Below are 24,681 nucleotides of genomic sequence, written 5' to 3' on the forward strand. Positions count from 1 at the left end.
GAACAGTATTTTTAAATAAAAATGGCTTTTATTCTTAAAATCTGAAATTTATCCTCTTCTATTGATCCCAATTATCTGAAAGTTAAAAGTCATCCTAAACTGTTTGGTTTCTCAGATTTATTCCTTTCTACCACCTAATACATAAGTGTTCCTTATGAATAAAGACTGATTCAGAGGAAAGGAAGTACAAAGATGTTTCCTACATCTACTCTATCACCTCCTAGGAAGATCACACGTTTTAAGCTTTTCTTTTTAAAGAAATGTTATCAAAATTCTTAAACAGCTAAAGTATCTGATTTTATGTGGAAAGTCAAGGGGCAATAAATGCTGTTCTAGCAGGAGAACCCTATGAAATAAAAATATACTTAAAAATTATATCACATAGTCTTCATTTATGGCAAGGTTTTCACATTTTGGATCTGAAAAAATTAAACAATCGTTATCACTACCATGAACAAAAAGCAATTAGAAGAGTCTTTGAAGAGACAAGTGTATTTGAAGAGACTAATATATCAAGTTGATTTTTTAATTAAAAAAAACATAATTACAGAACACAAGTGCAATTAAAACTAAATGTATTAGTGAATACATGTAATAAAAATTTGGACTCTAGTAGCTAAAATGATTTTTGAATGATGAAATTACACTGAAATGCAGTAGTTACATTATTTTGGAGGGTAGAATTACTGCTTTTCACTGACCAGAAAACATTCCTTGTTTTGGTCTCCAAAAATCTCTTCATCCACTTGTACATTCTAGAATGGAGATTTCCTTACCTACAAGCAATCTTGATGATTAAAGAGTTATTTCCACATAGGTCTTATTAACCCCTCTTCTCCAGTGCTGAAAAACCAGAAGACATAAAGAAGACGTTTTAAACAAACACTTGGAAGGGAAGATGGGCTTTGTTAGTTAATAGCAATTGTTAACCCTCAAAGTAAACAGGAAATAGTGCCTCTTAGCAAACTGCAGGCTGCAAACCAAATACTAACAGGCCTTAGAAAATCCCAGGTACTTTTTCTCCTTCACTGACAGGAATAACCACATTGGTCATGGCACACAAAGATGTTGGCACCACGTGAAGTTTCTTGCTTTTGAGGAAAAAAAATGATTACAACTTTTTATCTCATAACAGGTAGTGCCTTTCACCACAATATATTGATAATTTAACAGCCTTTTTGTTCCTAATCTGTGAGAAACAATTCTAGCTGCTGCTGGATGGTAAATCTAGGCAAATCAAGGAGAAAGCAGTTTTAGGACCTGGTTTTATTTGTGAAGAATTCTGTCCACATTACCCCTCCCCTTCTTTTTAAAATTTCAAGACAATGGGTGTTGATTTAAATGGGGGTAAACTCAGAAAATTCCTAGAAAGCGCGTAGAGTTGACACATGGTTTCAGGGTTAGTGCCTGCCCAATCTGAGTGAGAGGAATTTAGGAGATTTATTCCTCAATTAGATGGCATGTAACAGGCCTGAGAACTCACTTGTTTCAAAGCTAGGGCAGATGATGTAGTCTCTACAAGCCCTAGGGCCCTTCCAATCTTATGCTTTGGGCATAATAATGACAAAAGTCAAGATTTAGGGTTCAGTTCCAGCTGATTTTATTTCCTTCTCAAAAAAAGTTATTTACAGAAGGTATATATCAACAATCTGACAGGCAGTGAACTTGACATGATTAGCTGGCATGATTTTTTTTTCTTTTTTCCCCCAAACATTGTTTTTTTGTGGCCTTGAATTTTCAGACAAATATTCTACACGGCATATTGCACAGGATGGATGGCAAAAAAAAGTTTAAAAACAAAAACCCTTAACGGAACTGCCTTAAAAGGCAGACGTCCTAGTGCCTGTCATGTTATATTAAACATACATACACACAATCTTTTTGCTTTATTATAATACAGACTTAAATGTACAAAGATGTTTTCCACTTTTTTCAATCTTTAAACACAACAGCTATAAACCTGAACACATATGCTATCATCATGCCATAAGACTAAAACAATTATATTTAGCGACAAGTAGAAAGGATTAAATAGTCAAATACAAGAATGAAAAACGCAGTACATAGTGTCGCGAACTCAAATCGGCATTTAGATAGATCCAGTGGTTTAAACGGCACGTTTTTGTTTATAAAAAAAGTGCAAAAAAGATGTGGTTTACAAGTTAAAGCTACAGGATCCCTTTTTGCTGTAAATGCACCAGTTTTAAAGCCTCTGCATAAAACAGTATTTTGTTTAAAAAAAACTCGTTTTTCTTTAAAAGCATACAGTGTTTGGCTAATTCTCCTCCCCTTTTTATAGGGCTGAGGTCAAAGGATGGACACTGGTGGCAGGTTAAGGGATACTGTCACTTTAAGAAGCCTGCAGATTGAAGTGTAAACATGGAGAAATTAGGGGCTGATTTTTTAAAACTGTGTGAGATATTAACCAGCCGCCTTATTATAAAATCAGGAAATCCAAACAGCGATTTACACCGATTAACACCCCCTTTATATATTTTTTACAAAAATACACTGAGAAAATAATCAAACGTTTTCATCTCTCTTGTCTTTTTTTGTTTTTTAAAAGTGTCAAAAGTCTACATTTAAATATAAAAAATTAAAAGTTAAAACTCTAGCCCTTCAGTGAAGGAGACGTAAAATGGCGTGGGTAACAACAACTACCAAAAAAAAAAAAGAAACGAAAGAAAAAAGAAAGTAAGGAAAGAAGAAATAAGGAAGTAAATAGAAAGAAAGCAAAGCAAAAGAAAGCAAAAAAAAAAAAAAGGGACAAAATAAGAAAAAAAATGTTTGGCCAGTATAAATACGTCCACATATAAAATGGCATCTGATTACATTTACAAGGAAAAAAAAATACGAGGATGGAGCATCGGTGAGGGAAAAAAACACGTCTTCTCATTTACACCTATAAGGAATAAACACATACACACTGAGAAAAAATTTGGTCCTGAATTGGTTTTTTTTAAAGTCCAGCACAGATTTGAGTTGCGTTTGAATCCTTTAAAGAGTTAAGAATGAAAAAAAGCTGGTGATAATTTCTGTCGTAGGAATCAAACATAGCGCCATCTATCTGCTTTTTATATTATCCTACACTATTTTAAAAACTGCTCAACAGTCTTAATACAGAAATCTTTAAAAGATAGACAGGATAACATGCTATATTAACCCCACCAGTGAAATAATCCAACACCATCACGATTCCGATTAAGAGAAGCAAAAAACCTTTTTTCCCCCCCGACACCACTCGCCCTCCACTGCCCCGGGTACCACATCGAACAGTCTCCTCTCCTCCGCGCCTGCGGGGCCGTGAAGTCTCACCTCACTGGTTTCAGAGATGCAGGAGGCGGAGGCCCAGGAGACGCCGCCACCTTCTCCCGAACGTGCAAATCCATTTCAGTTTTATTACTCGCCCCCCTTCCAGTTCGTGGCCTTCTCCTCCCCGCCCCTCGTCCTGGCTGGTGTGGCTTTCCAACTAGGTTCTCGGGTCATTTCCGAGCGCCGGTCACTCAACGTCTCCTCCTCTGGCTGCAGGGGCAGGGGAAGAAAAAAAAAAAAGGCAAAAACAGAGGGGGGAGGGGGGAAAGGCGGGGGAGGGGGAGGGAAGAAAAAAAAAAAAGCCCTCCAAAAACAAAACGGGAATACGCCAGCGTGGAGTCTTTCAGTCCCGGCGCTGGGGCCCTTGCGACTCCCCTCTCCCCGCAATCGGTCAAATTCGACGCCCCGGAGCCTTCGGTCTTCTTGGGAGGGTGAGGGGTGGGGGGAGAATGGGGGCGAGGATGCTGAGAACAAAACCCCTCCGGGGGCATGCCGGAGTCCCCCTCCCCTCCGGATCAAAAAAACAAAAAACCAAGTAAAATAGCCCCAAAACACCGAGGGAGCGATCAGAGAGGAATAGACGATTCCTTCAGTCGCTAGAAAACTACCAACTCGGCTTCTGGCCGGGGGTGCACACAAGTCCGGAAGCTCGTTGGAAGGGCTGGTGGTGGTGGTGGGGGGGGGGGGTCTCTTCCAGCAAAGGGGAGGAAACTCGAAGTCGCTTTTTTCGCCATCAACAACAACACCAAGAACAACAATAAAAGGTCGCCCCTGTCTACCTCCGCCTTCGCCGCGTCTCTCCGGCCGGCGAGATGGGGGTTGGGAGCGCGGGTCCCCAGACGCCGTGGCGTTGCTCTCCGACCACCCGGACGCGGCCGAAGCCGGCCCTGCTCACTTTTTTTTTTTCTCCTTTTCCTTTTTTTTTTTCCCCCCTCTTGTTTTCCCTTTTCTCTTGCAACTCTTTTCTCTGTTCGCTTTTTTTTTTCTTTTTCATTTTCCTCTCAGGTCCTCCCCCCACCCCACCACCCGCCCCGTCCCTCTCTCTCCCAGCCCGCGCGCCCTTCAGTAGGTGAAGACCAGGTTGGAGATGCTGGACTCCAGCCAGTCTCCCGAGATCATCTCGCTCACCTCGGGCGTGCAGTAGTCCGGGAACTCGAAATGCGAGCCGGAGCCGGGTTCGAAGTTAAAATCCAGATCCCGGTCCAGCGCCGACGACGAGCTGAAGCTGCCCAGGGACATGCTCTCAAAGTTTGAGCTGGGGTTCAGGTCGAGCAGGTCGTCTTCGAACTCGTCGTCGGAGGACGACGAGCCCGATGACGAGGAGGAGGAGGACGACGACGAGGAGGAGGAGGAGGACGAGGCCGACGAGGACGCGTGCGAGGGCGCGCTGGACGGGGCGGGCGAGGCGGCGCGCAGGCTGGCGTAGCTACGGTGGTCGGCGGGCGAGCGGCCGGCGGCCGGCGATGAGGCGGCGCTGCTGCGGCCGCTCAGGCTCGGCCCGTCGGGCGAGCAACCGGCGCCCCCTTCCTCGTACAGGCCCAGGGGGTCGCTGGGGTCGGCCCCCGCGCCCACGCCGCCGACGGGCGAGGACGAGGCGCCCAGGCCGCCGAACAGGTAGACGCGCTTCACCTTCTTCTCCGCCGGGTGTTTGCCCGGGGCCGCCAGGCCGGCCGAGGCCGAGGCCGCCGCCGAGGCCGAGGCGCCGGGAGTCCGCGCCTTGTACAGCGAGTGGTGGTCGGCGGCCGCGGCGGCGGCGCCCAGGGGCAACAGGGCGGCGGCCCCCGCCTGCTCGGCGGCGAACGAGGACGACGACGACGAGGAGGAGGCGGAGGCGGCCGCCGCCGCCGCCTTCCCGCCGCCGCCCGCCAGGATGAGCTTGGCGTGGGGCTTGCCGACCCCGCCGCCCGCCACTTTGGAGCCGCAGCTCTTTTTCTGCGCGGGTTTGGAGTTGGCGCCGCCACCGCTCGCGCCGCCGCCGCCTCCTCCCCCCGCGTGGCTGCCCCCGCCGCCGCCGCCCCCGTGGCCGCTGCCACCGACCTTGTCGCCCTTCTCCCCAGGCTTGGAGGCGGCGGCGGCCGCGGAGCCCGAGTTGGCGTTGCCGGACTTCACCTTCTTCCTGGGCCGGTACTTGTAGTCGGGGTAGTCAGCCATGTGCTTGAGGCGCAGCCGCTCCGCCTCCCGAATGAAAGGGATCTTGTCGCTGTCTTTGAGCAGCTTCCAGCGTTTGCCCAGCCGCTTGGAGATCTCGGCGTTGTGCATGTCGGGTGACTGCTCCATGATCTTGCGCCGCTCGATCTGCGACCACACCATAAAGGCGTTCATGGGCCGTTTGATGTGCCCACTCGGCGTCTTGCACCAGCTCGGGTCGTCGGCCTTGCCGCCCGTGGAGGCGGTGGAGCCCGGCGTGGGGGAGGAGGCGATGCCCAGCTCGAGGCCGGCGCCCGAGTCCGAGCTCTCGCCGGCGAGCAGCGCTTCCGTGTTCTCGGCGTTGTTGGTTTGCTGCACCATGGCCCCGGCTCGGCGGGCGCCCACGCGCGCTCACACCCTCGCGGCGGCCGCGGCGCGATCGCCGGGCCCTCCTGGCTCCCGGGACCAAGCGCACGCCGAGCGAGGGGACGTGCGCGGCGGTCGAGCGGGCGGCTCAACTCCTGTCCGGGGCGGAGGTGGGCGAAGAGAGAAAAGTCTCCAAAAAGATGCGGGGCGGGAGCACTCCGCCTCTTGCAGAGGAGTTATAGTTCCCAGGCTGGAGAATCTCCCTCTCTCTAGCTCTTCTCTCTCACCGCGCCGCAGTTTGCGCTGTCTCTCGGCTCTGCGTCCTGGAGACGGTGCTAAAGTGGAGAGGAGTTTCTCGAATGCTGGTTGCTGAAGCTTCCAATACAAGTTTCTCGCCGCCTCCCAGGCAAGTCTTTTTTTTTTTTCCTTCCCCTGAAGCAGTTGATTCCAGTTCGCGAGCGCTCTCAGAAGCTCAGGAAAGCGACATAGTCTCTATCAGTTAGTCCCTCTCTTACAATGCAAAGCAGAAAAGGCTCTGGCTCCAGGACTCTCTGTGGGCGGAATCGGCACTAAGGAGTTTGTGCAATTATTTTGTTGCAAGGTAGGACGCCAGAAAGGCTTCATGCAACAGACTGGCATGAATAAATGTATGTTTCCCCCTCCCTCCTACAAGAAGGGAGCTGGTAATGGCAGAGTTCCTCCAGTGCAGACTCTTAAAGAGCGTGCAAGAACTAGAGACCCAGAGCGAAACAGGCCTCTTCCTCTCACACACGGTTTCCCTTGCTGCAGCTTAGAGCGGACCCCAATTCCGCCTCGCGCCTCTTTATCCTTTCCCAGTCTTGGCCGCGGCCAATCAGCCGCTGTAACCAACGCTTCCTCGTGCCAAGCCCCTCCCCCGGGCTTCCCATTGGCTTGGAACCCGATGCAATAATAATCTCCGCGTGCAATGAGAAGCTCCAAATCTGACCTCATTCCAATTTACAGAGCAAACTTTTTAAAAGGGCTAGAAGTACAGCTGAGATTTCTGCTGCCTCTTTTTTCCTTTTGCTGTGCGTGCCTGCGTGTGTGTGTGTGTGTGGTGTGTGAAGAGGATGTTAATGCATGAAATTATTAAGGGGAGAGACGGAAATGTATTCTAACCATTATGTTAGATAACAAGGGGCTTAGAAGAGGGGGAAGGGTGAAATACTGTAAATGGAAGCTTTCTGCTTAAAAGCCAAGTGATTATTTTTATTAGTTCTTTTCAGTATTGGAATAGAGAATCAGCCTTTAGTGCAAAATCTGTTCCTCGGCTCCTTCATAAAGCCAAGGATGTAAAAGAGGGAGGGAAAGCTATGAAAATAAATCAATAGATATTGAAAACCATTAAGAAAGTGGTACCTAGACACCTGTCATCACTATTATTTTAACAATTCCAGGTACAGCACAGATGTTGATGTATTGTGTTAATCCCTTCAGAGCTATTTTGGTGCTGTTTGTTGGAAGGCAGAAAAGAGGATTTTGGGGGGCAATAATTTCTTGCTCTCTTAACCAAACAGGGGTTAACTATAGTTATTGAATGATTTAAACTCCCCTTTGAATCCTGGATGGGCTTCCCTAGTGGCGCAGTGTGGTAAAGAATTTGCCTGAGAATGTAGGAGACAAGGGAGACTGGGTTCCATCCCTGGGCCAGGAAGATCCCCTTGGAGGAGGAAATGGCAATCCACTCCAGTATTCTTGCCTGGAAAAATCCCATGGACAGAGGAACCTCATGGGTTACAATCCACAGGGTTGCAAAGAGCTAGACACGGCTGAGCACACAGCACAGCACACATAGTCGTAAATCCTGGGTAGCCCAAACAGAGGAGCTTTCCACTGGAACACAATAGGCAGTGTTCCATAGTTAATAGGAGAATTTCCGTAGATTTGTGTAAGAAGATAATGGTGAGTAAAGGATGGGAATCAGTTTTACTTTGTAAGTATTAGTTTTCCACATTTTCAAAATTAAAGATAGCTTCACGCTTCATCCTCTCTTCCCCAAACCCTCCTCCTCCTCTCCTTTATATTTTCTCCTATATGTTCGTTACTTCAATCAAATGGAATTAAAAGGCCAAAGCAAAGAGACACTGTAAAAGGCAATGATAACTAGTAGCAAAAAAGAATGGAACTTCTGAATTTATATTAGACCTTGCTGCTAGTCTTTCTTACTAGTCTTGTGACTCTGGGGATGTGACCAAGTCTCAGTTTTCCTCATCAGTGATATGGGAACACTAGGAACTACTTTATATAGTGTTTTGTGGGAGTTCAGTGAGGTTGATATATAGTAAGCCCTCAGTGAATACTATATTATCCTTCATGATAATTCAGATTCCAGAGACATTCCCTCTAGTAAAAGCAGCATGTTGTTCGACTAAAATCGAGGGAGGTCACTGATGTGAAAAAATCATCACAGATCATGGATGTGAACCATCCAAGGACCACACTGGCAACCCAGTCATCCTGATGATTTGAAAAGAAGCCTCATGAAGAGCATTGTGAAGAATATGGCAAAAAAAAGTTCCCAGGTAGTCAAAATACATGTTAATTTGGCCACAGACATCTCTTTTGTTCTAAGGTATGAAAATTAAAATTATAACAAAGATTGGTATTCCTTAAAACTATAATAGTAAAACTGTTTTTCTATAAGCCAGTGATAAGTGGTTAGGTAGGGCTAACCTAACATAATTAAGTCAGCTTTCAATTCTGATCAAACTAGTGCTGGGCAGCAGATTTCTATTAATGTTGTCAAACTTTTAGAGTATGTAGGCTGGGGAGAGGCCCAGGTTGTCAGATGTAGAATTTTACTGGAAAGAACACCCTTTGGCAACATCTGACTGGATCTCTAAGGATCAACCACAAACAAGAATGTTTTTGTGGGTAGAAGGAAATAATTTTTGACCAGTAGCTACCCAAGTTATATATATTTTTTTCTTTTAGAAGGGGAAACAAATCTTGAAAACAAAAAACCCACAGGCACCTCTTTTGCATCTAACAAATCTGGGTGTGTCATCATTTTATTTGGTATTCATACTATAACATAGCCCTACATGTTCTCAATCTGACATAAAAATTACTGTAAGAGGTCTATTATTTATTTTATTATTTATTTTAAAAATCCATAATTTTACCAGAATAAAAAAAGAATAAATACTATGTTTATTTTGAGATTTGTAGCAACTAATAATCTGAGGGTGTGACTAAATTTGTGATGTTTCAGTCAAAGTGAGTGAATAATCAGTATCATTGATTATATTTCCAAAGCCATTTGTGATTCTACCAGTGAATGAGATCAGAGAAAAGTGGAAGTTAAAGCACTCAGAATGATTTTATGTTTAAAACACGCAGATTTGTTTTTCTTAATGTGTGTACTAAAAAATAGCCACTGGCCTATTTCTATTGTTAGGTATATTTTCTATATTTCAACAAATCTAACTGATGTCTTTCAGACATACCATGGTCACGTGCTATTAAGGGAGAACAACTGCCAGTGAAACTGACATCCCCATGGTTGTAAGACATCTGAAAAGAAAAAAGTTCCTCTTAGAATTGAAGAAATATGGTATTAGTAATTTCCATTGACATAAAAGATTGTTATAGTATATATGAATGCTTAGACTTCTGAAGTAGATTTGTTTTTATGTGTTAGTAGCCCTCTTAAAATGTAAGAAAACATGTGACAAGTGGCCTTTTATTAAAGACATCTTTCTCACCAACTGGATACGTGCACACTGAAATGTATGAGGTCTCAATAGCAAATAATGAGAAAAGATTTCTGTGTTCTCATTACCTAACTTCACATGCTTTGTAACCAGTTTTTCCATTACTAACATTTTTTTCCCCAAATACCAGATATTTGGTGGCCCCTACTAAATCAGTACTCAGTGTTCCCTCTGCTGGCTTTGTAGTACATGAAGTGATTCTTAATGCTACTCTCTAAGCCATATTAACAGTAAGCCAAGATAATTTTGCAAAAAAAAAAAAAAAATCCTGTTTCAAAATAATAGAGGAAATTTATTTATTAGCAAAGATGATAGACATTCCAAATTTTGAATTAAGGTAAATATTTCCTCTTAATTATTTTCCATTAAATAATGGAACTCGATTTGAGATGTAATATTTGCTAATTCATTTCTTCTGCTCTCACACACCTGCACAACATAAAAATCCTGCTTCCATAAAATGGTATGTGGTATAGATGGAAATAGCATTCTGTCCCACTGCTTAATATATTCCTATAGCATAGAGGGAGAGAGAGAAAAAAAAAACCTGAGGGGAAATTAGTTTAACAAATCTCTTGGATTCACAGTGATTTGCAAGATTTTTCCTTGTCTTGGTTATAGAAACTGTGATTGTAAGAGCTGGTCTGACCTGACAACTATTCAGTTCAAAGAAAATAAAGAGGGGAAAAATCCTGTCTTTGTTACTTTAGCAGACAGGGAAGAAGCCTGAGAAATTTGATGTCATTGGCCTTTGCCAACTGAAAGGCCCCAGGCTTTTTGGTTTCACACTTTATGGAAAATAACCTTCCATCAGAAGCTGATTTACTTCTCAGTCAAGTAGACAAATATAACTTGCACTTCATTTTTGGGGGGCTGATGAAATTGTATTGGAACTGGACTTCCCCGGAGGGGTGGGGGTTGTATGGAAAAACAATGTATGGAAGTAATCCTTATTTGCAAAATACTAAAATAGGATCTTAGGTAAAATGAAGTCCACGTTTATTATTATGTTTACTCTTAGGAAAAATTAAGAGAGAAGAATCCTGCATTTCTAATTAAATTTTTGCCATTTTCTCTCCCCTCCTAACCAGTGGCTGGCACCTGGTAGGTTTCTGTATGCATTTCATACCAGCGCCAACTCATTTTTCCTCTCCTTTCAATTTTCTCATGAGAACAAGCAGGAAATGAGTGTTTGCACCAGGCCACGTAGATTTGAAGCAGGAACACGAGCTTCTGCTCCATTTCGCTAAGCCGAAGCAAGTCACACCCACCCCGAACCCGGGTTTACTCGTTCATCAGCCGACTCCCAGTGCAGGGAGAGGCGGCCGCCAGGTGGCAGCGCTGAGCCTCCCTGCGCCCACGAGGAGACATGGGAAAACGTGGGGATGGTCGGACTTCTTTCTCCCCGCTTCCTCCTCTCCTGAACCCGTAGCATCCTCCACTATCTTCTTTCGGTAGCAGTTTAAACGATCAGCGGTTAATAGGGTGTGTCGATGAATTCTGATGATTTTTTTTTTTTTTTTTTTTTGAATCATAAGTCAGAGTTTAGGGCAACGAACCGCCGCCTCCCGTTCACTTGTCAGAAGCTCCCAGAGACTTGGGGACGCCAGGACTCCCGTTTGGAACTAGTCACTGAACCGGGAGCTCATCAATGGCCGGGTCCGTATCTTGCCGAAGCCGGAACGAATTAGAAGGCTCTCTCGGAGAGCCGCTGCAGAGGAGGCGCGCCCAACTCGAGGACTAGCAGAGGCACCCCTCCTCCTCAAAAGATGGTTTCCCTCTGCCGGGCGCCGCGACTCGGTGGCGCGGGCACCGCGTTCTCCCTGTCCTGAGCGCGCCGAGGGGTCGGCGGGGATCAGCGGTGCTCCGCCGCGGCGGCTGAGCCTCGTCTTTCGGTTAGTGGTACAGGGAGGAAATACACTGGAATCGACTCCGGCTGTGCTTTTTTGGGGAAAAGTCTTTCCTACTGTAAACAGGTTTCGGGCGATGCTGTCAGCAACACTTTAACACCCGTCTTCCGTTTAGGTTTATGACCCGGAGAAGAAGCCGAAGACACAGGCACACACGATCCCCCGCACCCTAGCCTTCTTCGAAATTTCGATTGGCCGCGCTGGCCCGGGTTGGGGGGAGGTGGTTTCCTCCGGCGCTCTGCTCCTCCATCCCCTCCACCAACCCCCCACCCCCCGCCACCGGGCCCCATTCCGTCCCTGACCGGAACTGACAGTTCCTGGGCCCCCTGGTCTCCAGAGAGCCCACCGCCCCGTGCGCGCTCTGCGTCTGGAACCCACATTCCGGCTGGCAGGCGACATTCGTACCCGGGCTGGGCAACCCCCTCCCTGGTCCCGTGGAGCGTGCAGTTAGTTGCCCGCTCTCGTGCGGGAGGGAGAACAGGGTGTGTGCGCGGTGGGCGGGGCGGGGGGGCGTACAGAGGGAAAAGCTGTAGGGCCAAGGGAGGTTGACAATTGGTTGCACTCGAGTCTTCAAGCATCCCCTCCCCCGGGGCTTCGGAGGACGCTTCCGCGTGTCTCGGTGCCCTCCCTCTTGCGGGAAAGGTGGGGAGGGGGGCGGGAGTCCCGGTGCCAGGGCCCCTTGGCAGGGGCGCACCGACGCCCCCCGGGAATCGGCTCCGGGTCTCAGGTCTGGGAGGAGGGAGTTTCTGGCAAGTAAATCACCGATAGAGGCTGCGCCCCGGGCGCAGTTACTGAGAATCGAAACGCTCTGGAGGGATTCGGCTCGCTTTGTCCCCCTTGGATTCGCGTGCTTCTGCCTTTCCGCAGGCCGCCGCGGCAGCCAGGCCCCGGGAGCAGGCGCCCGGGTGGGGCTGCCAACCCGCGCGGGGCGCCCCGAACCCATCCCAGTGACCCCAGGGCGGCGTGAATGGCAGCACGTCCCGCGGGATTCCCGCCCCCGCCCCCCAACTCCACAGCCAAGGAGAAGTAATTCCAGTTGGAGCCCCGTGGGGAAAGCGTCTGATCCCACTTATGGAAAACGCTTAAACAAGAGCACACCTAAGCCAACATGAGCCAGCGAGTTGACCTACAATTGGAGGTGGTGCGGGGGCGGGCAGGCTGGAGCAGGCGCGCCTGCCTGCGAGGGAAACCCGCCGGGGAGTGGGCAGAGGGAAGCGAGGCGAAATGTCAAGATAAGAGAAAGAGAGGAAGAGGGCGGGGGAGGGAGAAAGGCGCTCGATCGCAGAGAGGGAAGATGGGGAGGCGCGGAGGCCGCGCCGGCTGCCAGGTGACGCGGGTCAGAGGGGAAGGGGGGCGGGCGCAGCACGCGCGGGCTCCGCCAGGCACCGGAGCTCCGTGTTCCCAGCCCTCCCCGCCCCTCCCCGGGTCCCCCTTGGCCCGGCATCACGTGTGGCGCCGACGGCGACTCGTGGGAGTGGGAGGGGTGGGGAGGAGCAGGGACCAAAGAACCTGGTGCCCCAGACCGCGCCGAGCGTGCTGCACACCTGGCATCCGGCACTCGCCATCTGCTCCGAGCTCACGCCTCTCGGGCCAGGGTGTGAGCTTGGAGAGATGTAAGGATATTGCCCGGGGGCAAGATGGCTTCGAGTCAATGAACTCAGTCAATCAGTGCTTATGGTGCTCCTACTGTGTGCAGAGCGTCCCCTCCAGCTGCTGGGCTCAGGAGCTGCACCATCTGTTCTGTGTGTTGTGTAATAACATTGTGTAATAAGTGCACAAGCCGAACGGTAATCTAAGCAAATTGGCCCTGCCAAGGAGGGCGGTTGAGGCAGTTTGGAGGTCTGGAGAGGTGATGAGTCTGGTAGAGTAAGGTGTGAAAGTTTTATGATTTTCCTCTGCTTTCTTACGTATGAGTGACCCCTCACTCCCCACCCCCTACCCCGTGCTTCCTGTGCGGCATTCTCAGAACACAGAGATCAAAATTAACGATCACAGTTTTAAACTAGTGATTTAGTGACACTTACTCTGAGCGTCAAAGAATTGATGCTTTTGAACTGTGGTGCTGGAGAACACTCTTGAGAGTCCCTTGGACTGCAAGGAGACCCAACCTCTCAATGCTAAAGGAAATCAGTCCTGAATATTCATTGGAAGGACTGAGGCTGAAGCTGAAACTCCAATACTTTGGCCACCTGATGCGAAGTTACTGACTCATTTGAAAAGACCCTGATGCTGGGAAAGATTGAGGGCGGGAGGAGAAGGGGCAGACAGAGGATGAGATGGTTGGATGACATCACCGACTGGAGGGACATACGTTTGAATAAGCTTCGGGAGTTGGTGATGGACAGGGAAGCCTGTCTCTGCAGTCCATGGGGTCGCAAAGAGTTGGACAGGACTAAGCGACTGAACTGAACTGAACTCTGAGCTAGAAGAATTTGTAAGTAATTGAAGCCTAGTCCATAAACACTCAAACTTAACTCATTCATTTCACAAATATCAGACCCCAGACACTGCTTTATTGGAAAAACTGTTTTGTAATATAACTTCTGGGCTTCCCAGGTGTGGCTTAGTGGTAAAGAACTGGACTGCCAACGCAGGAGATGCTGTTTTGATGCCCTGGAGAAGAAAATGGCAACCCACTCCAGGATTCTTGCCTGGGAAATTCCATGGACAGAGGAGCCTGGAGGGCCACAGTCCACGGGGTCACAAGAGTTGGACTCGATTTAGCGACTAAAAAGCAACAATAATAGTGTAACTTTATCCTGTGAGAAAAGTCTTAGATAATATAACCTATGTTTTAATGTATTTTTAAAGTCAATATAATGCTCAAACTACAATATGAAGGCGAAATAGGCACAAAATTCATAATACAATACTATATTTCCACCATGTGTGCCCAGGTTATATTTCACTAGAACACCCAAAATGTTGTCTAAAGGGAGTACTGCCAAGATGTTAATTATAATCCAAGGATGTCAGGCAAGTACTGAGGAATGGGAATGTACTCAGGGATGGGAATGTAATTCAAAGTCTGAAATTCACGGCGGACGTGGTAGGTTCTTATATCAACCTTGTCCTATTTATGCCCTTTGTGGATCCTGTCCCATTAACTCTAGATCAGGTCACATGACTTGCTTTGGCTAATGGGGCATTAGCAAACATGAGCCAAGCAGAAAGTTTGATGCTGCTGCTGCTGCTAAGTCACTTCAGTCGTGTCCGACTCTGTGCAACCCCATAGACGGCAGCCCACCAGGCTCCCCCGTCCCTGGGATTCTCCAGGCAAGAACACTGGAGTGGGTTGCCATTTCCTTCTCCAATACATGAAAGTGAAAAGTGAAAGTGAAGTCGCTCAGTTGTGTCCAACTTAGCCACCCCATGGACTGCAGCCTACCAGGCTTCTCCATCCATAGGATTCTCCACGCAAGAGTACTCCAGTGGGGTGCCATTGCCTTCTCCGGAAAGTTTGATGAGTGCCTGCATGTTGGTATTTGTCCATTTGAAATATAAAGACCATTGTGGGAATAGAGGCCCAGACATAGAGAATGGACTTCTGGACCCAGGGGAAGGAGAGAATGGGAGGAATTGAGAGAATAGGGTTGATACATACACTAATGTGTAAAATAGATAGCTAGTGGGAACCTGCTGTATAGCACAGGGAGCTCAGCTCTGTGATGACCTAGATGGGTGGGATGGGGCGTGGGAGGGAGGCTGTAGAAGGAGGGGATATATGTATGCATATGGCTGATTCACGTTGTATAGCAGAAATTTACACAACATGATAAAGCAGTTATACTCCAATTAAAATTTTTTTAAAAATACATATGCAAAAAATCATAAAGAGCATTGTGTTGTGAAGAAGCTCGGCTGACTTACAGGGAGAAAGTGATGCCCTGCCAGTGCTAGTGTCCCAGGCATGTGACTGAGGCTATCTGGGACCACAGCAGGATTGTCAGATGACTACAGCCACATGAGTGATCCCAGATGAGTCTGGCAGAAGAATCACTAGATTGACAAGCCACAGATCTGTGAGAACAATACATCATTGTTTTAAATCACTATGTTAGGGGTGACTTGTTATACAGTAAGAAAGGACAGAGTAGTATTAACTACAATACCATGTGATAGATGCTAAAATACAAATCTACTCATGACGATGATCTCTCTTTAATGACTCCAGACCTTCCTTATGAGTTCAATCCATATGTCCATTAATGCCCATGGTGAATATAGGGGTTAGCTGGATTTGAATAACCCAGATAGTTAATCTTTTCTCATTGCAAGTTGTGCTCCCTTGCCATCTTCCGAACTTTCCTGAAATTCTTTCCCCTCTCAGGAGACCTGCTGCCTCCAGCACGGCTATTTATCTGTCATGTCCGTCCCTTCTTCTGTCTGTGGCCTTTCCTGGCTAGCTCATTTCTCTCCATTTCCCCCCCCCCCCTTTTTCCTTCTTCCTGGTCTTTTCATTTTCTGCTTGGAAAAAGCAGTTGTTGGAGGTGAGATGAGTATCACCTCTCTAGATTCTGAAAAAGTGTAGTGGTCACAAACTGGATGTTAGAACCCTGACTAGTACACATTCTATGGCTTTAGAACCACATCCTGTTTGTGACCACTACACTTTTTCAGAATCTAGAGAGGTGATACTCATCTCACCTCCAACAACTGACTGAAAGAAATTTACAAGCAGAAGCAATGACCAAAAAGCTAAGATAAGCTAAAGAATCAAATAACTGAAAGCTGAGTATGGTTGGTCTTTTTACTGATCCTAAGTAAACACACGTTGAAGCAACAGCAGAAAATGAAAAGTAAGACCAGGAAGAAGGAAAAAGGGGAAAAAAAAAATGGAGAGAAATGAGCTAGCCAGGAAAGGCCACAGACAGAAGGAGCGACAGATATGACAGATAAAGAGCAGTGCTGGTGGCAGCAGGTCTCCTGAGAGGGGAAAGAATTTCAGGAAAGTTCGGAAGATGGCAAGGGAGTACAATACTTATCTATAGTCATATATGTTGGAGAAGGCAATGGCACCCCACTCCAGTACTCTTGCCTGGAAAATCCCATGGATGGAGGAGCCTGGTAGTGCAGTCCATGGGGTCGCTAGGAGTCGGGCACGACTGAGCAACTTCAGTTTCACTTTTCACTTTCATGCATTGGAGAAAGAAATGGCAACCCACTCCAGTGTTCTTGCCTGGAGAATCCCAGGGACGAGGGAGCCTGGTGGGCTGCCGTCTATGGGGTTGCACAGAGTCAGACACGACTGAAGTGACTTAGCAGCAGCAGCAGCAGCATCAGAGTCATATATACATAGTAGCTTCCCAGGCGGTTCAATGAGTGAAGAGTCTGCCTGCAGTGCAGGAGACGCAGGTAACGTGGATTTGATCCCTGGGTCGGGAAGATCTCCTGGAGTAGGAAATGGCAACCCACTCCAGTATTCTTGCCGTGGAGAATTCCCTGGACAGAGGATCCTGGGTGGGCTATAGTCCAAGGGATCACAAAGAGCTGGACGCAACTGAGCACACACACACCTTATACATAGTATATATGGCTGACAACTCCCAAGATTTAAAAGCCAGTGGTGTGGTTTTAATCCAAAGGCCAGGAGACCTAAGACCTCAGGAAAAGTTGATGTTTCAGCTGGAGTCTTAAGGCAGGGAAAAGAAGCCAGTGTCTCTCTGTGCAGGCAGTCAGGCAAGGGGAATTCTCGTTTACTTGGGGGAGAGTCAGCCTTTCTGTTCTATTCAGGTCTCTGGCTGATTGGTTGAGGCCCATTCACGTTAGGGAAAACCCTCATGGAAACCTTCACAAAAACACTCAGAGCAATGTTTGACCAAATATCTGAGTACCTCATGGCCTAGTAAAGTTAACACATAAAATTAACCATCACAGACGGTTACCAACAGTCTTGCCTCATCCTTAACTTGACTCAAGGATGGCATTCAAAGATAGGTTAGGTAAGTAGCCAACCAAGAAGATGTTCTGATGGAAAATGGGAAGATCTTTAAACTTCCCATCTGATAAACCCCCCTCCCCACAACCAACTGGTAAATAACAGCAAAGTTCATCCCTTGAGGTTATAATATGTATTTTTCTAATAAAAAACATTAGATTTTTTTTTATTATACAGATTACCGAAGAAGCTGTTGCACTGACCTACTATTAGACAAAAATAGTATAGTTCTTTAGAATAGCTTTTCTCATAGGTTCAAATAGGTTTAAACATAGGCAGGAGGGGCTGAGGAAAGGGGAAAGGAGATCACTTTGAGAAGGGAAGATTTAAATGCAATGCTCTTGGCATGGTATGGTATGACTGAATGAAAAAAATAAAGAACTAAAGGTTAAATTTTGCTGCTCCCTTTAAATGTACAGCTTTAATTTCCTGAGACTGGAAAGTCCCTGATGTTAATATGCACAATAGCATCACTAGAATTACTTCAAGTTTAAAGTATGATGTAGTTTAGCTCAGAATAGATATAACCTTCCCTTTCATGTTTATGCCTCAAGGGTAAAATGAAAAAGAAAGAAAAAAAATAAAGCTCCAAAGGAAACTTTACACCATGCACCATGTAACTAAAGGATATTCTTCACTAACCTTCCTTTAGAAATAATTTTATTATAATCATTGTCTATAATACCTAGTATTCCAAACAGCAGTTTTTAGAATATTATAATTTGAAAGATTTTTCTAAAAAACATTTACAAAAAAGATTTAAAGATCTTAAAAACATTTCTAAAAAAAGATTTTTTTTCTAAAAAATCTGAGAAAACGCTGCATCTTTATGTTAGGTTAGGCATTCCTTATTTTATTTGCCTCTATAGGATGTACTATGCTCAGACAGTAAAGAATCTGCCTGCAATGTGGGAGACCTGGGTTTGATTCCTGGGTTGGGAAGATCCCCTGGAGGAGGGCATGGCAACCCACTCCAGTATACTTGCTTGGAAAATCCCTGGGGAAAAAGGAGCCTGGCGGGCTACAGTCCATGGGGTCACAAAGAGTTGGACACAACTGAGTAACTAAGCACAGCACAGATGTAGATGTGTTCTGAAAACTCAGTGACTCAACACAAAGTTCTTTCCTACTGATGCCAAGTCCACCATGAGCCCAGCAACTTTCCAAAGTGGCTTCTTTTCCCAGCAGTGTCTTAGGGGACCAGACTGAGTGGCTCCATATCTTAAACATGTGACCTTTCTGGTCTCCATGAAAGGGAGAATGTAGAGAATTCTTAGTCACCTTTAAGTACCTTTTCTCAAAAGGGACACACATCATTTATGCTCATAGCCCGTTGGACACAACTGGGCACATGGCCCTGCCTGAAGGCTTGGAAATAATGGCTGTCCTCTCTGCTCCAGGAAAGAGGAAAAATGTGTATGAGTGAATACTAGAAATCTGTTCCATGTTATTTTTGGAATTGATATGCCTCATCTAAATTTGCTATAAAGTGGATTTACTTTAAGTAAATCCTATTCTCCTTTCAGCTGCATTTCAAATAAAAATTACACTCTAGCAGGAAAAAAATTTTTTGTCTGGACTAATGTTTTTATTGTTCTTCGTATTTTAAAGCCACATTAAGATGAAAGAAGTCATTAAAGACATGAACATGTCTGCTTCTGAGTATGAGGTAGTAGTAGTAGAAAGCAATCACAACTAGAAAAAAAAGACTATAGAAGTCAAGCAGAATATAAAATTAGCAAAAGTAAATTTTAGAGAGAGGAAAGGCTAAAACTGCTGGTCGTTTTCTTGCCTGGGAGCATCTGCTGAGTCTGTTCATAAGCTGTCATAGTAAAGGTGAAAAACAAAACTTTTTATATTCATGTTGATTAGCATGGACAAATTAGAATATACAGGATTTTCAAATAGAGATTTTCTCCCAGAGAATATTTGCTGAGAGCTAGGGCAGTGTAGGGGGGCTTCCCAGGTGATGCAGTGGTAAAGAATATACCTGCCAGTGCAGGAAATGCAGGCTCAGTCCCTGGGTTGGGAAGATCTCCTAGAGTAGAAAATGGCAACCGACTTCAATATTTTTGCCTGGAGAATTCTGGAACAGAAGAGCTTGGTGGACCACAGTCCATGGGGTCGCAAAGAGTCAGAGGAAGACAAATACTGTATGTTATCACTTATACTGATGCTTTTGAACTGTGGTGTTGCAGAAGACTCTTGAGAGTCCCTTGAACTGCAAGGAGATCCAACCAGTCCATCCTGAAGGAAATCAGTCCTGAATATTCATTGGAAGGACTGATGCTAAAGCTGAAACTCCCAATACTTTGTCCACCTGATGCAAAGAACTGACTTATTAGTAAAGACCCTGATGCTGGGAAAGATTGAAGGCAGGAGGAGAAGGGGACAACAGAGGATGAGGTGGTTGGATGGCATCACCCACTCAATGAACATGAGTTTGAGTAAACTCCAGGAGTTGGTGATGGACTGGGAGGCCTGGCATGCTGCAGTCTATGGGGCCCAAAGAGTCGGACACAACTGAGTGACTCAACTGAACTGAACTGAACTAATCATTTATATGTGGAATCTAAAAAATACTACAAATTAGTGAAGCACACGCATGGATATAGAGGATAAACTAGTGGTTACCAGTGAGGAAAGAGAAGAGGGGGGCAATATAGGGGTAGTATATTAAAAGGTACAAACTATTATGTATATAATAAGCCAAAAGAGTATATTGTACAGCACTAGGACTATAACCAATAGTTTATAATAACTATAAGATGAAGTATAACCTTTCAAAATTGTGATGCTCTTGGACAGGCCTTAGGTTTTCCTGAGGCAGAGGTGGAAAGAATGGGAAGAGCAGGGTGGAGAGTATAGGAAAATTGGGTGAGTGCAGAGCAGACATTTTCAAGGCCATAATAAGGGCCACAGTTTCAGCAAATGGAATGATGGTGTGGTAAGCAGGATGAGCTGAGAGGTGATGAAATAAAGGATTTCTGGAGAGACTTTTACATCTGGCAGAGGATTTCATTCCTGGATAGTTTCTGGAAGAAGAAGGTAAATGTCTAGCCTAACAGGTAAATGTCTAGCCTAACATTGAAGGGTTTTGTTTTAACATCAAGTATGGTGACTTTGGGGGACCTTTTCAAGTTCTATTTTCATTTTAAAGTTGATAATAAAAAGGCACAACAGATTAATTAGTTTAGAGTTTCTACTTGGGGTGATGAAAATATTCTGGAAACGAATGGTGGTAATGGTTGCACAAGACTGTGGATAGACTTCGTGCCACAGAATTATACACTGAAAAATAGTTAGAATGGTAAAATTTATGTTATATATATTTTGCCACACAAGAAAACAGTATTTAGCAAAGGTTGTGAACTAGCATCCCATTGGCTAAACCTGCACCCAGACATGTATGGTTTGGCTTCAAACTGTTCTGGACATCGTTGTGGGTGGAAAAAAAAAAAAAAGAGAGAAAAGAAATTAATATCTGACATTTAGCAATCTGGTATTTTGTATAAAATTCCTACTTGGGGCGGACCAGCTAGAGCCCAGGGAGACTTGCTCCCCTCACATTCAGCTGAGTTTCCCCACTGACTTCCTTTTACCACCAAGGCCTTAGTCCTCCAGCCAGTCAGCCTGATACTTGCCCTCTTGGTTCTCTTTACAGAATTCATTGGATGGTGAATTGCAAAGATGGAAAAACGAAAGGTAGGCTGAGCAGGGCCTTGTGTTGCAAGAAAAATAGGAGAAAACATTTCTGGGTGGATGTGAAGCTGCGTGTTTAATGTGTAAACAGAGTACATCCTGAGAATACAATCGGGTCAACTTCAGTTATTTTTATTACCTACCCAACTCCTGAGGGTGGCTGTGGTTGCCTCTCCGATTTATAGAGACTGTTTATAACTTTAAGGTTTAAATAATTCATGTAAAGCTAAAAACCTAACAAAATTCGAATGCCATAGAAAATCTCGAATTTTCATCAATCTTTGGCTAATAAAAGTATTCCCTGCTTGGGGAAATAATCCTTGGGATATTAATTCATGAACTCATGGATTAATCTATTATTCTCAGCATCTGTTCATAAGAAAAATAATGATATATTTTCTGTTTTATATGTATGTGTGTATATGTTAGAGAGAGAAGGGAGTCAACTACATCTGTCTTATTCATTGGCATATAAATGCATTGTTTGTGCCAAACCAATCAGGAGAAATGGGAACATTAAATCGTGTGTCAATATTGCTATAAAAGAAGGCTCTAGTACACAAAATGGGCATGTACTGTCGCCAGAAAAAGTGCACTGACTTCCATTTGAAAGTAAAAAATATAGTAAACACCAGATATTCTAGCATTATGATTGACTCTGATCTAAAATATCCCTACACTTCTAAATTTACAGAGAAGATATTTTGTCTTTCTCTTCCTACTGGATGAACTTTACCTTTGGAGATCTTTACTTGGGAATGAAGTGCTCTGAATTGTTGTATCACTGGATGAGAGTTGAAAATGACACTGAATAAGAACAAAAAGCTCCAATTTCTACTTAGAAATGGAGAATTGCCCCAGTATCTGTCGACTTCTGTTGATGCTCTGTGACACTGAGAAATAGACCCATGGCCCTGGCTAAGACATATAAGCATTGAGGGCGTAATTAGTTTCCTGGGGCCACATTTGTTCTGAAACAAAATATCAGAGTTAGCGTAGCCTTAAACAAAAGTAGTATACGATCACAGTGCGCTACAATCCAAGCAAAAGGACGTTCTCTCACGGTTCTGGATGCTACCTGGGTGTCAGCAGGGCCATGCTCTCTCTGAAGGCAATCCTTTTCATCCCTTGGCTTATAAACACATCACTTCAGTTTCTGCTTTCGTTGCTACATGGTGTTTTCCCTCTGTGTCTTTATCTGTGTCTCTCCTTCTCTTCTTATAAGTCATATTGACTTCAGTTCAGTTCAGTTCAGTTGCTCAGTCATGTCCGACTCTTTGCGACCCCGTGAATCGCAGCACGCCAGGCCTCCCTGTCCATCACCAACTCCCGGAGTTCACTCAGACTCACGTCCATTGAGTCAGTGATGCCATCCAGCCATCTCATCCTCTGTCGTCCCCTTCTCCTCCTGCCCCCAATCCCTCCCAGCATCAGAGTCTTTTCCAATGAGTCACCTCTTCTCATGAGGTGGCCAAAGTACTGGAGTTTCAGCTTTAGCATCATTCCTTCCGAAGAAATCCCAGGGCTGATCTTCAGAATGGACTGGTTGGATCTCCTTGCAGTCCAAGGGACTCTCAAGAGTCTTCTCCAACACCACAGTTCAAAAGCATCAATTCTTCAGCACTCAGCCTTCTTCACAGTCCAACTCTCACATCCATACATGACCACAGGAAAAACCATAGCCTTGACTAGACTGACCTTGGACCGTATTGGCTTAGGGGCCACCCAATCTTAACTTGACTACATCTTCAAAGACCCTATTTCTAAAGAAGGTCCCATTCACAGGAAATTAGGAGTTAGAGTTCCAGTATATCTTTTGGGAGGACACAGTTCAACTCACAATAGAGGGAAAGAGCAATGGCCATACCATGACCATTGACTTAGCTCCTCAGTTGGATGCTGGCCCAGCCATTTCTCATCTCCGCCATGGCAGCCTTCTATTCTTCCCCACTTTCTTCATAGCCATCTCCTGCTTTATCCCTCTACCATGACCAACTAGTCAATGTCAGTCAAATTTCATCAATTTATACAGGTGCCTGTTTGTGACTTTTCTCCCTCTTAGCATGCTCTCTCCTTACCCCAAACCTTGGAAATAGAATCCCTTGATCAGATTCTAGGATGCCATTCCCATGAATTGCTTCTGTCCGTTATTTTCCTGTGATCCTAAATTCTTCCCTGTTTGATTTCTGTTGTCATCACTTCAGCCACCTTGCAACTCTCTCGCCCTGTCATCCTTTCTTCCTACCACTTGTTGAAACCCAATCTCGAAAAAGCCCAACTATTTGGCCTCTGGGCTCACACCTGGGCAGCTGAGCACTGTGAGAGGAAATCACACAGCTGTTTTCCTCCTCAGCTTTCTCTGCAGAGACATTTCATTCTAGCCATAAGCTCCTTAAACCTTTGACATCACTGATTCCTCCTCATTCACACCTTTCTATTCTCTTCAACTCTTGGTTCACAGAGAAAATCCACAGGTGTCTTCTTAACTTCATGCCACCAATTCTACAATTTAGCCCTGATCTACACCCATCACTTTTCTCCTTCCCACTTGCAACAAAGGAAACGAAGTCCATGTAGCGTCTTATTCCCCCGTCTCTGGACTCAGTCCCCTTTCTGTCTTTAGAGATCTCCTGCCTTTTTATTACTTCTCCTCTACCTTCAGTCTCTCTGTGCCCTCTGAAGGCCCTTCCTTATCAAAATTTTAAATCTCTTCCATTTGCTATAAACAAACAAGCCTTCTTGTAACCAAAAACTCTTCCCTTAACCTGACAGTCACCTTCAGTTTTTTAAACCATTACAATATGCTTTATTTTACAGTATGTTGCAGGTACTAAGCCTTCAATCTCTATTTTCTCCAGTTCCTCCCATTCTCAGTTAAACTTCTTGAGTTATCGATCTTTGCTGTCTATAATGACTCACACATATGTGTCCTTAGGTGCAATAGAATCTCTTAACCAATGACTCCAAGATCACTGAAGACTTGCTTGTTGCTGAATTTAATAATATTGTTTTGTCTTTTATTATTCTTGATTTTTCAGCAGCAAGTAATACATTTTTATTCTCTGCTTCTTAGGTTTCTCTGGTTGGCTTCTAGACACCAGCTCTTCTGGGTTTCCTTGTAACTCCCTGATGCATCATCTTATTCTTCTTTGCAGATTTCTTCTCCTTTCCTTGTTTGTTACATCCAGGTGATCTTTGGTTTCTGCCCTTGCCCATCATTGTTCCTCCCACTATACAGTTTCCAATGGGGTTTCATGAATTTCTTGTTGACAGTTTCCAAATCTTTAACTGTAGATCTGATTGCTCTCCTCTTTCATGAGTGAAAAATTTGGCTTAAAACTCAACATACAGAAAACTCTAAGATCATGGCATCTGGTTCCACCACTTCATGGCAAATAGATGGGGAAACAATGAGAGACTTTATTTTTTTGGGCTCCAAAATCACTGCAGATGGTGACTGCAGTCATGAAATTAAAAGATGCTTGCTCCTTGGAAGAAAAGCTATGACCAACCTAGACAACACATTAAAAAGCAGAGATATTACTTTGCCAACAAAGGTCTAGTCAAAGCTATGGTTTCTCCTATAGTC

General features: G+C 45.2%; 1 protein-coding gene and 1 long non-coding RNA gene across 2 annotated transcripts; one reads left to right on the top strand and one right to left on the bottom strand.

Annotated features, from left to right (window-relative positions):
* Positions 1–476: 476 nt before the first annotated feature.
* SOX4 (SRY-box transcription factor 4) lies at positions 477–9,341 on the bottom strand. The gene is made up of 2 exons (XM_086370049.1): positions 3,316–9,341; positions 477–843 (listed from the first exon to the last, which is right to left on the bottom strand). Exon 1 carries the CDS (start codon positions 5,818–5,820, stop codon positions 4,375–4,377), a length of 1,446 nt encoding a protein of 481 aa, XP_086226175.1. The 5' UTR covers positions 5,821–9,341; the 3' UTR covers positions 477–843; positions 3,316–4,374.
* Positions 6,219–20,578, top strand: LOC147347655 (uncharacterized). The gene is made up of 2 exons (XR_015152420.1): positions 6,219–8,398; positions 9,270–20,578. It is a non-coding gene; the product is annotated as an uncharacterized LOC147347655 (long non-coding RNA).
* The last annotated feature ends 4,103 nt before the right edge of the window (positions 20,579–24,681 follow it).

Source organism: Bos grunniens, chromosome 23, assembly GCF_055505025.1.
Source record: "Bos grunniens cultivar Pamir isolate PY7600 chromosome 23, Bosgru_T2T1.0, whole genome shotgun sequence".
NCBI lineage: Eukaryota > Metazoa > Chordata > Mammalia > Artiodactyla > Bovidae > Bos > Bos grunniens.

What these genes read in the sequence shown, in the direction of transcription:
- SOX4 (XM_086370049.1), bottom strand. Translation starts at nt 5,820, where the DNA reads ATGGTGCAGCAAACCAACAACGCCGAGAACACGGAAGCGCTGCTCGCC.